The 12367-nt window shown below is 38.9% G+C and overlaps 1 protein-coding gene across 3 annotated transcripts in view; it reads left to right on the top strand.

Moving 5' to 3' along the window:
- Nucleotides 1-12367, top strand: part of AFF1 (ALF transcription elongation factor 1) — a 151518-nt gene that overhangs the window by 122898 nt on the left and 16253 nt on the right. For all 3 annotated transcript variants that reach the window (XM_075860853.1, XM_075860861.1, XM_075860844.1), the window contains exons 8-11: nt 1593-1662; nt 2604-2641; nt 4137-4290; nt 4981-5877. In XM_075860853.1, coding sequence (XP_075716968.1) covers nt 1593-1662; nt 2604-2641; nt 4137-4290; nt 4981-5877 — 1159 coding nt within the window. The remainder of the gene's footprint in view (nt 1-1592; nt 1663-2603; nt 2642-4136; nt 4291-4980; nt 5878-12367) is intronic.

Raw genomic sequence — 12367 nt, 5'->3', positions numbered from 1 at the left:
GCAGCATGGTCAATGTTGTAAAGCAACCTCATTGATTTATGCTGCAAATTTAGGGTGGACACACTCTCTCCAGTGTCCTCACACAATCCCCCCTCCCTTCTTCTGGCTATTGGCAGGAGAAGGAAGGGTTTGAATCTTCAAACCTTCTACACTGTGTGCCGCCATTTTCTGAGCGACTGCACAGTGTAGGAGGATTGGATACAGGGCTCAGCAGACAGTATCACACGAACATAATACGCACATCACATACACGAACATAAATTACCTGCCTCCGCTGGTCTATGCTCCTATTCCTTGTGCCTAAACATATGGCCGGAATTTGTCATCTGACTGTCCGGCAGTGGCTTCCGGTCCACATGAAAATGGTGCCGGATTTCGCTCTGCAAACGAGCTTCGTTTTGGTCTGTGTGGGAGCGGCGCATGCGCCGTTCCCACACAGACGACATACGCTTCTGAGAATGGAACGGCTCCCGTTCGCATTCTATATGGGGTTGATGTGCCATATTCCATCTCTTTGTGTCGTTAATCGACACATACAGAGATGAAAAAAAAATGGCAGCCCCCATAGAGAAGTAAAAGTAAGAATGTAAAAAGTACAACATGAGAACACAAATAAATACAATTTATGTCAATATAATATTAAAAGCAATATGATAAAAAAAAAAAAAATTCATGAAACCTTCCCCTTAAATAGGACTGGTCACTAGGTCATAGAAGTTGAACTGGTTTACTGACCTGAATAGCGCGGTCTCCCTGATTCCAGTGCTGTTCTTTTTGTTCCTACAGACGGCAGATTTAAAAATGACTGGCTAATGATCATCCAGATGAACGTTCAAATAATTTGATTAACACGATCAAATCCAATGCAAATATCAGAAATGTACATGTTACTGAGGAAATTTGCAGTGGGGATTGAAGGTGTAAAAGACTCAATCAGACCCAAGCCCATGCAGGACAAAATAGCGTTATGCAGATTTGACATTTCCATGTAGAAACCATACTAAAATTTAAAAACTGTCCCAAAATATGTGAGAACAGAAAAAGAAAGTAATGAAGATGTATATGGCAAATATTGAATTTCTCTGTTTTACAGTTTTGACTATATTGACACCTTTCTAAAAAGTAGAGCATTACTTTATTTCTATGGGAAATAGAGGAAATTCCAACATATTAGACAACTGGTTATGGGTCATATACATCCTATTACTTGTTCAATTTAACGTTCTTTCTGTGCGAGGAAGCCTCCCGCTCAGTATGCAGAAAGCATATCTCCTCTAGTCGATCTTCGTTTTCCACCGTATCTTGCTTGTTTTGTAGCTTCAAGCAGTAATAAAAAGGGTCATCTCATCTCAACCTTGTATATCAAAGCTGCAGTGTGTAATCGCACATAACATTTTCTGTGACCACTTCAGTACATAAACCTATGTGGTAGCCACCCAAGAAAGATGTCCGGTACCACATCATGCAGAATACACTTCAATGAAAACTGCCAATTATGCTTTGAATCCTTAATGTGCACACTTTTTGGTTCTTCTGTAAGAACTTATTAGAGGGGTTTACTAATCTACATAAAGACTTCTTTTTGGATTTAGCATGTTGGAAGATGACCTACAGATCAGCGACAGTGAGGACAGTGATGACAATGGTGAGGAGGAAGAGGAGGTAAGTCACAAAGAACAAATTTTTAAGTAGAATTTCCACCTAAATTTATTTTTAGAAAAACTTGACAAATATGAGGAATGGGATGGTATCACTGTTGTCAGCCTGCTTTTCCCCTTCTCTGTCCGATTTTGAGCTCAGAGTCACTGTCTGGTTGCTAAGATGCTGCCTGGCAGCCACAGTAATTTCAATAAGGTTGTCAAAGGAGGGGCAAGGATGCTTGACAGGAGCTTCTGGCTTTATGTAAATAAAGATTAAGTCCTGTATAAAAAAAAAAGGTTAAAAAGGTTATGCAACTTTCTAAATACTTTTGTGTTTCAATTCCTCATTATTTTCAAGTTTTGTTTGCTCTCAGTGAATGAGAGCTGGGACGAGGGGTAGATCAGATAGGTGCAATGGGCACTTCCTCTCTCCCTCCCTCAGACTTATGGAAGAGCTTATTTGTCAGTGCCACCCACCAAAAAGCGCTACCTTCAGTCTGAGCAAGGGAGGAAGGGATCATTGCTACCACCCCCCCCCCCCCTGGCCTGTTGCGGGGTGCCGTGAGAATGCGAGTCTCATAGTCTTACATAGAGAAACTGACTTCAAGTCCACTCATAAGATGCGATATGAGTTGGCGAGTCAGACTTGTGATCACGGGACCTGGATTGAGACTATATTTGGCAAAAACAAATTTGTCTATTCACCAAAATACCTAAAGAGATCATCTGTTTATATTCAGAGGCAATGAACCCCTTCATATACCAAGTCCTGCTCTCAGATAAAAAAAATCTTTATTTGCTAAAACCGGAGTGCCCCTTATACTTGTAAAAATGAATCTAGATGGAGAACTATTTTAGACCTGGCAGTGCTTCTTACCTTCTACTAATCGTGATATACTATTAAGTCTGCTTCTGTAATATGTGATAAAACTGGTTTTCGGTTTTGTTTTTTTACTTCTGCAGATCACTGAAAAGCCACTTTCTTCTTCTGCCCCATCAAGGTACTTCATGTATTTATACCACACACTTACATACCCTACACTTTTTTTTTTTCTGCATAGAGCAATTATTTCTGTAATTTTGCTATTCACTAAATTTTGTGATTATAGTGTATGTAGTGTTTTGCTTTGGAGAGGAAACCCTGTCTGAATTCAGACCAGTTGATCGCAGGGTCAAACAGTTGCATAATCTAGCCTTTAGATGACTTGTATTTACTAGCTTGTACAGGTAACACGACTGAGTGGAAGAATTTGGAACATATTTAGTTTAAAGTCCCTGTGTGGGATGTCCTCATGTCCAAACTGCAACCAACAGGAAATGTATCATCCTACCCATACTGGATATGTAGTATCCATTCTTATAGCATATTCGCTGCAGTCATTTTCTGATTTTGCTCGGTAATTACCCTCTTTATATTACTTAGATTCCTCTACAAGAGTTTAGTAAAGCTTGTATTATCTGTTGTGCTGAACTTGACTTATTGTATGTGTTTTGATATTTTGGATTATAGGTTATTTGCACTATTTTTAGATTTCTTATTAATTGTTACTTTGACTATATTTTATTATCTTCTCTGTTTTAAGATACATTTCTCCATGATATTACAAAAGCCCCTTTCAAAAACGATAGCCTAGAAGGTTTTTCATGCAGGTTCAATAGTACAAATATGCCGATACATAATATTATATGAGGCCAATGATCACAATAACATAATGGCTGTTACTGTTTTGTGAATTGCTCAGGTTCCTTATTCTATTATGTTGGATAATAACGATTTAAACTATTACAACTCTAAAGTATTTGGGCTTGACAACACATGTTATTGGAGCAGTCTTCCACATGTGTTGGTAACCTTCTGTGTGTCCGTGTGGGAATTCCGTCATGGACCTCGTCATGTTGCTTTTCGGCTCGTTGGCAGGATGGTAATTCGATACGTTTTAACATGCTGTACCAGACAGTGACTCATGTGTCTGAGATGGAGATATTGCAGGGGGTAACTGTTCAGCTAATATGGAATGTTTAGTTATAGCAGATGTTCTCAGATTGGTTACTAGTCGGAATGGGACAGTAGGGATTTTTCTGCCATCTTTACGGATTCTTACATTCATTTGCGTATTGTATTCTAAGGAACTTGCTTTTGTTCTAAAATGAATGAGAATACGCAGGATTTTGACTGGATGAGTAAAAAGGATTAATGCAAATTGCATTATTAGTTGGGGTATAATAAATTGGTTCACGATTCCTGAGAGAATGTGTCTGGATACTCCCATTTGTCTTGTTCTCCTGTTTTTTTCACTTTTGATATTATTGACCTTTTAAATATACAGGATAAATGGCTGTTGTTAGCAAAGCTTTATCTGGTATGTAAGCAGACGATATCAATTGATTCTAATTGATTTTTTTTAAACGGCTTTACCAGTACACACCCTTTTATATGATCTACCAGTACATAAGACGTATGTACATGTCACCCTATAATCAGATTATTTTTTTTAGTGTTGTGCAATCTCATGTGGACAGTGTGGCCTCCGCACATTCCAGCAGCAGGGAAACAGAAGGAAGTGAGAGCGACACCACTTCAGACTCCGAAAGCGACAGTGGCTCAAGTGACAGTGAGGTGCCACCACCACGGAGATCTCCTAGTCCTGTGGTAATGCACAATGTTTAGTTAGTTAATCTGATTACTAAATTTGGTATTTGTTTCACTTACTTAAAGATTTTGTCATTTTTCTGTTTTGTTGTCGTGGTGACTTTTCATAAAGTAAACGGGAAGTACAGCAAAATTATTTGTCACATTTGAATTAGCGGTTTTGGTAAAGTGTCACTTTATTTGAGCTCACTATCTAATTTAAAGTTGATCATCCATTTCTGAGAAGCTTATTCAAAGAGGACAACCAATATGGCTCCATTTTGCAGGAATGGTCGCAAAAAAAACAAACCAATGCGATTATTTCCATAATTAAAAAAACCTAATTACAAATCTTTGTCTACTTCTCTTCTGACTTTCATTTATAACAATTTTTTATATTTTGGATTCAAATTCTCTTTAACACAAAAATTTATGTGACGTCTCGCGCTAAAGCACAAATTGTATAAAACTATGCTCTTCTTAAAGGGGATGGAGAAAGACATAAGCAGGATAAATAAAGAAGCCATCTGGTTTAAAATCTTCCCCAAATCTTAATGTATGGGACAAATTTCAAAAACATGTTCCCTGGCATCTATAACCTAAAATGACGTTTAGGGGCTGGTGCGGAAAATAAACTCCATACGTTCTTCAAAAGTTAGAATTTTGCTTTATTTTAAATGTGATACTAATTTTGTTCTCATTCTGTTGCAGCATGACACTTCATCTACTGGCATTTGGCAGTTGGGGAACTTTCTGGTCAAACCTGCACCTCTAGCTGAGAACCATAATAATGTTGCAGACCATGAACAAGAAAGCCATTGGGAAAGTAAGGAACATGACTGTCATTCACCTCCTCAACATGAATCTCCAAAGACTGAGCCACAACACAAAACTTCTCTTTGGACTTCTCCGGAAGACATCCAGAACAAACCCGCCTTTCCAGGTTCCCCCGTAGCCAATGAAACGGTTACTCCTAGACAGACTGTTGGCATAAAACATCCCAGGAGGCCTGTGAAGGCCTCCTTTCAAGAAGAGCCAAAGGGTGGTCTTACAGTGGAAAGTGAACCTGCTCCATACAGGCCAAGAGACCAGCCCTCCAAAGAAAAGCCAACTGTGAAAACGAAAGTTAAAACCAAATCAAGTCAATACAAGGAACCAAATGCAAGCATTGGACAATTAAATGAAAAAAAGAAGCACAGGAGTGCTCACCATAGTAGTAGCACCAAAAAGTGTCCAAGTACTCAAACAGACAAACATCAGAGTGCCCCTTCCCACCCACAATCTCCCCCTAGTCCAAACGTGCACATTGAAAGCAAAACCAAGCACAGGACTAACATCTCTCATCCTGCTGTTGTTGTGCGGGAGGACTGTCACAGGGATAAAGTGTTATTACCCATAGGGGAGAACAGATTGCTGCCACCAGTGAAGAGTAGTCATAAACCCATAGCTCTTCTTGTCAAAATAGAATTGTCAATGCTTTCTAGGATCCCAGGAGCTTCTAGTAAAATAAGTGAGTCAAAGAGTAAGAAGGCTAACAGTCACAATGCTCATCACAAGGAGAAGTCTGAGAAGACACACAATCACAGCAAAGAGCACACAAAGAGAAAGGTAATGATATCACGTATACACAGTGCATATCTACCCTATCGCTGTCGATTAATGACTATAAGGGAATGACTCTGTTTTTTAGTTCAGTCTATCTGAAATGCATTATGTTTTGTGAATATAAAATGGAGTTCAATGACCGTTTCTATTATCAGACTGGACAATATCATTCTGGCCATGGATTCTTGTGTCCATTTCTACTTGTCATTGTTTGGGCGAATTGGCATAATTGTTTTTCTTTTCACCACATTTCACCATGGGAAATGAAGGGACATGAAGGCTTGGGGCTTAGGGTGGTTCTAGTAACTTCAGATAAGCAGGAATTTCCCAAAAATGTTGTGCAATCTTCACTGCAAGTTTATGCACCATTTGGTAAATTATGCTTCTCTTTCTTTTTGTGGTTTCCTTTTTTATCTTCTACCTTGTGGTTTGGGGCTTTTTATAATACTCCCTCGAGAATGAAGAGGGACACACTACTACTCTTCCAACAGAGTACATATGACAGAACACACTGAATACTGAAAAGTGAAGTATTAATATGTACAAACCAGGTAATGAGAATTGCATATAGTTCAGGTAAATAGGAAATTTAACTTTCTCTGTATCAAAAAGAAAGAAGAGTCTCTGTATATTGTTTCCAATTATAGTTATAGTCTGTATTGTAGTCCAGAGCTGCATTCACAATTCTGTTTCTAACTACTCAATTGTTGTGACCACCTAGCTTTGCCACTATGAAGCAGTGCTCTGTATTTTACTGCAAAAAAAAAGGGGGGGGGGGGGAGATTACTTTTTTAGTAGAGTACATCAAAATAAAAATTAGAAAAAATGCTTTTTTCCTATTTTTTCCCCCTGAAGTAATGTCAAAAAAACAATGGAGAACCTCAGGGAGGCCTCATGCATACGACCGTAAGTGTTTTCTCTTCTCTGCAAATACTGATCCGACGGCTCCGTGCCGCAATTGCGGACAAGAATAGGACAGGATTTATAATTTGCCGATCATTTCTACGACCCGGACACACATCTGTTAATATACGGAAAGGTGTACGTGGCCAATAGAAATGAATGGGCCCGCAATTTCATCCGTAAGTACGGATTCCGTAATTACGGAAGACCATTACGGTCGTGTGCAAGGGGCCTTACTGTCCCCTTAATATCTGGCACTGGCAGCTCACCAGTGAATACATTAAAAGTACGTGTTTCGTTTTTCTGCCTTTTCTTTATCCTTTGTGGTAAACTTTTAAAGGGCCATTATCACATATTTTTTCTTAGTGTATATCTATATCACACACACATACATATAGGGGGTGGATAGGTAGGTGTACAATTTAAATAGGTAAATATAATAGGTATACAGTTTAAATAGTCTTTTATAGAATAACAACAATAAAGTGCAATCTCTTATGCTCAAATTGGTGGCCCTCACTATTTATACATTGTTGACACTCACACTTTGGCAGAAAAGTCGCAATTTCAATTGAAAATTGCAATTTTTAGGCCTTTTACGCTGCCCTTGCCACTTGTTTAAAAGGAGGCGTGACTTTCAAAAAGGGCGTGACTGGCCCGACAAATTTGTTATAATTTAAGCCAGCAAACTAGCGTAAATTATATTAAAAAAAATCTACGCCAGCTTGTAGCTGGCGTAGATTTCACTTTGTATGGCGAAGCAAAGAAGAGGCCTGTGCCAGGCATCCGTACCTTGCTCCCCAATGAGACTACCCCTTCCTATCACCCCTTCCTTTCTCATCAGAAAATAAAGGGGGGGGGGGTAGTCTTATGGGTGGAAAAGAGGTGAGTTGAGTATACATGTTTTTTTATTTTATGTCCTATGGGGAGGGGGGGGGACTGGATGGCGCACAGCCACGGTAGTTGAGCTTCAACTGTGGTTTGTGGCCAGCGGAAAGATCTGACCGCTTTATTAGGAGGTGTGCGTCTCTTAATAAATCTGTCGCATCTTACTCCAGAGGAGCAGAAAGCTCGATTTTGAATTTTGCTTTTTGAAAATTTCAGTTCCCTTTTGCACTGTTTTATTGAATATCCTATTAAAACTTACCATATTATGGTCACCATTGCCCAAGTGCTCCTTGACCCCCACATCTGATATTGTATCTGGTCTATTAGATAAGATCTGATCTAGCGCATTATCCCCTGTGGATGGTTTATGAATCAACTGAGCAAAATAATGGTCTAGAATAGTATATAAACACGTACCGCTTTTAGCCCATCCAGAGGACTCTATGTAAAAATTAATGTCGGGATAATTGAAATCCCCATAAGGACCCCATTATTTGTTGCAGCATTTCATCCTCAGTCTGTTCAGCTATGCTTGGTGGTTTATAACAAACTCCAATTAGCATTTTACCGTTATTGCCTGATCAATGGATATTTACCTATAATATTTATTCCACACTGTCACAGCCTTCCCCAACGTCTTCATTAAGCACTGGTCTTAGGCTGGATTTTACAAACAGACAAACCCCTCTGCCTTTATCTTTTCTCTCATTCCTAAACAGTGTAGCCCTCCAAATTAGTTACCCAGTCATGGTGCTCATCCAGCCAGGCTTCTGTTATCCCCACTACATAATAACCCATGTCTGTCAGTATAACCTCCAGTTCATTGATTATATTTGCAAGACTTCTTGCATTTCCCGGCATACATTTAAAATGACCAACATCTTTATTTTTTCTAGGGCCACATTTATTCCTAATCTTTCTACTTGTTTTGTATTGCCACCCTCCTTCCCCCAGATCCTAGTTTTTAAAAGCTCCTCCAGCCGTCTAACCATTGTTTTCGCTAGTCCCGTAGCACCCTCCCCATTTAAGTTCACCCCGTTCCTATCATAGAGCTTGTAACCAACAGCGAAGTCCGCCCTTTTCTCCATGAACCCATACCCTTCCTTCCTATTCCATTGTAAGCCACTTATTTACTTCCCTAAGTTCATGCCCTTAACGTCCGCACATACCCAGGACTTGGTGGTCAACCTACTAATAGAAATGAAAAATACTCCCTAGAAAATATTGCTGTATAATAATTTCCTCAGATTTACCGTTGATTCTACTACTCCCACAGGAGTGTTAACCTAGTTGTAACACCTCCCAAACCTGTCGATTAAAGACATTGTAGAACAGCGATATTAGGCATCAGTTTCTTCCATCAGCCTACTATTGGGACATGGCACTCAAAATTACCCATAGGGCCTACTTTCGAAATTACCTGATGGGTAGATTTCTTTCCCCTCATGGTCCTAAATGTTTGGACTTGGATGTGGTCCTCTACCATTGTTTTGGGGAATGTTCTCACATACATACCTTTTGGAATCCTTTGCCCCCACACTTAGTCAATTATGTACCATTGACGACCACCTGTGCTATTTATCTAGATAGCAGCACTTACGTGTTCTAAACGTAAAAAACTTGCTTTTTATCATCAAGTTCGGACCGTAAGGCCATTCTGCAAGAATGTCTCTCCCCGCAGCCACCGTCTTTACATCTATTTTTTGTAACCTCCTAAGCTCCTGCTGTCTTTGTAGTGACGCTGGTGGCACTGGTAGTATTTCTGAACACTGTACCTTGAAAGCCCTGGACTTTATCTTCTCCTATTTCCCTAAAATCCCTTTTAGTGACCTTCAATCTCCCATTGACTGATAGAATTGCTGTTTTTTGATCTCCCAAAAAAAATAACTATATAAAGTGATCAAAAACTTGCATGTACCCCATAATAGTAATAATAAAACTACAATTCCGCCAACAAAAATTAGCTCCATCGGCAGAAAAATATAAAAAAATTGTCTCCGAATATGGCGACAAGTTTTTGGGTTTTTTTTCTAACCGTTTTTATCTTGTAAAAGTACTAAAACCTAAAACTATAAATTTGGTAATCGTATTTACTCGCAAAGTGTAAGTTTTACCGCCGTAAAAACAAAACTCAAATTGAGGAATTGCTTTCTTTTCTATTGTACACCACAAAATACTTTTTACGTTTCCCAGTAAATTTTATGGTCCATTAAATAGTGGCATTGAAAACTATAACTCCCTTATACGGCTATGTAGACTGAAAAATGTAAAAGTTCTCGCTCTTGCAAGATGGAGAGGAAAAAACTTAAAATTGCTGCGGCGGGTAAGGGTTAAAGGCTATGTCAGAGTTGAAAAAATTAAGCAGCCTCCAGGAAATATTATACAAATGTACAAACCGCAGTGCTTTGGAAGAAAATGGCTAGGAGGTTTGAGTGTTTACACTAGAGATGGGCGGAGGGCAACTACGCAGGTAGAGGGCAAGATAGTGTAGATCGCAAACTGGATAGGAGAGAGGGGTTAGAATAGTGGATAAGTATAATATAAACCATTACCAACAACCGCTAAGTTGTATGCTGACCAATGCTAGAAGCCTAACAAATAAAAATGATGAGCTGGGGTTAGTAATATTAGAAGAAAAGTATGACCTAGTGGGAATAACTGATACATAGCTGGATGATAGCTGTGAATTAAGGCTTAGTTTACAGGGTTAGGTTTGTTTCACACTATTTTGCATCTGGAAAGAACTGATGCAACGGGCCATTTTTCATGTCCGTCTTGCATCAGATTTGCGTGCCTGTGTTCTTTCTCATCCGGATGATATCCGTTTTTTTCGTATGTTAAAAAAAGTGTAACATTTTTAGTCCTAACCCTCTGGAAACACCCAAGAAGGTCACCTTATCGCACAGATGACATTTTCTCTTGCTTTACTGCATATAGAGAGCTTTGTCTGTTTCAACTGCTTTGTTGGATCAGTTTTTGGCTATTTTTTTTGTTGTCTTATCATGGTTTCCATATATTTGGAAAGCGTTCCGCTGGCCTGGCTCATCTCTCATAGATCTTGCTAGCAACGTAAGAGCCGGGTAGTGCCAATGTGCTCCAGCAGTTCCTCCACAGACCTCTGTACCACTCTGGTGTGGAGAGACTTTTTGCTTTTACTTTCTGTTGCTTGTCAACGGATCTGTTAAAAATAGATTGCACATGGCTGGCTTTTTTTATGCAATCTCTTTTTTTTAATCACTCCTATAGACTTGAATTGCTTAGTCTGATCCAGAAAAACTGACCAAAGTAGGACATGCACTGAGTTTCTCGGATGGGCCACAGGAATCTGTTAAAAAAAACAACAAAAACTGATGTATAAATAGCCGCATTGGGTCAGTGTGCTATCAGTTTTAAAATGGTCAGCACACTGAAGAGAAAACCCTTCACCTCATTGACTGGGATGATGTCGTCAAAAATAAAAGAATCTTAATTTTTCATTGTGAGATACATGCCTTATGGAAATAAAAGGGTTAGGAACAGGAGAAAACCAATGTGGATACATAAAAATGTAAAGGGGTCCTTTAACGCAAAGGCGGACAGTATTATTTTACTAATGGATCTGGAGAAGTTGGAGGCTGGGGTAGGGAAGTGGCAAATGGGGTTTAATGCTGATAAATGTAAGGTTATGCGCATAGGAAAGAAATACATTACATACTAAATGTATTGGTAACCCTGGCATGTAGAGGACAAGAGTGTAGATAGTAAAATGGATAGGAGGGAGAGGTTAGAATAGTAAATAAGTGTAAAATAAACAATTACTAAAACCCTCTAAATTGTATGCTGATCAATGCTAGAAGCCTAACAAATAAAATTGAGCTGGGATTAGTAATAGAATTAGCTGTTTTTATTGACCGTAAACTTCACTGTAGCAACTAGTGTCAGGCAGCTGCTGCCAAGGCAAATAAAATGATAGGGTATATTAAAAGGAGAATAGATGCACATGACAAGAACATAGTTCTACCACTTTATAAATCACTAGTCAGACTGCACATGGAATATTGTGTAGAGTTTTGGGCACCAGTGCACAAGAAAGGCATAGTAGAGTAGTGGGTTCAAAAGTGGACAACTAAAGTAATAAAATAAATTGGTGGATTACATTACCCAAAAAGATTCAAAATTAGGCATCTTTTTTTCTAAACTAAATAACCCTGAGGGTTAACCTAATAACTATGTATAAATATATTAAAGGTCAATACAGAGATCTCTCATTATGTATTTATCACCTGGACTGTAACTATAACATGGAGGCATTCTCTATATCTAGAGGAAAGAAGGTTTCTGCACAAACCTAGAAGGGGATTCTTTACTGTAAGAGCTGTCAGACTTTGAAACTCTGTGCTAGAGAAAGTTGTCATGGAGAATTCACTGAAAGAGTTCAAGGGTGCTGGATGTATTTGAGTGTAATAATATTACAAGTTATGGACACTAGATTACTGGAGATGGGTCATTGATCCAAGGATTTATTCTGAATGCCATTTTGGAGTTGGGAGAGAATTTTCTTTACCCTAAGATTAGAATAATTGGCTTTTGCCTCATTGGGGTTTTTGCCTTCCTCTGGATGAATATTGTAGGATAATAGGATGAACTGGAATGACGTGTATTTTTTCAGTTTTACAAATGGTTACTATGTAAACATTGATCACCTGCTAAATCCGCTGTCGCT

Source organism: Rhinoderma darwinii, chromosome 1 (genome assembly GCF_050947455.1).
Source record: "Rhinoderma darwinii isolate aRhiDar2 chromosome 1, aRhiDar2.hap1, whole genome shotgun sequence".
In the NCBI taxonomy this organism is placed as follows: Eukaryota; Metazoa; Chordata; class Amphibia; order Anura; family Rhinodermatidae; genus Rhinoderma; species Rhinoderma darwinii.
This window is presented reverse-complemented; position numbering and strand designations above follow the sequence as displayed.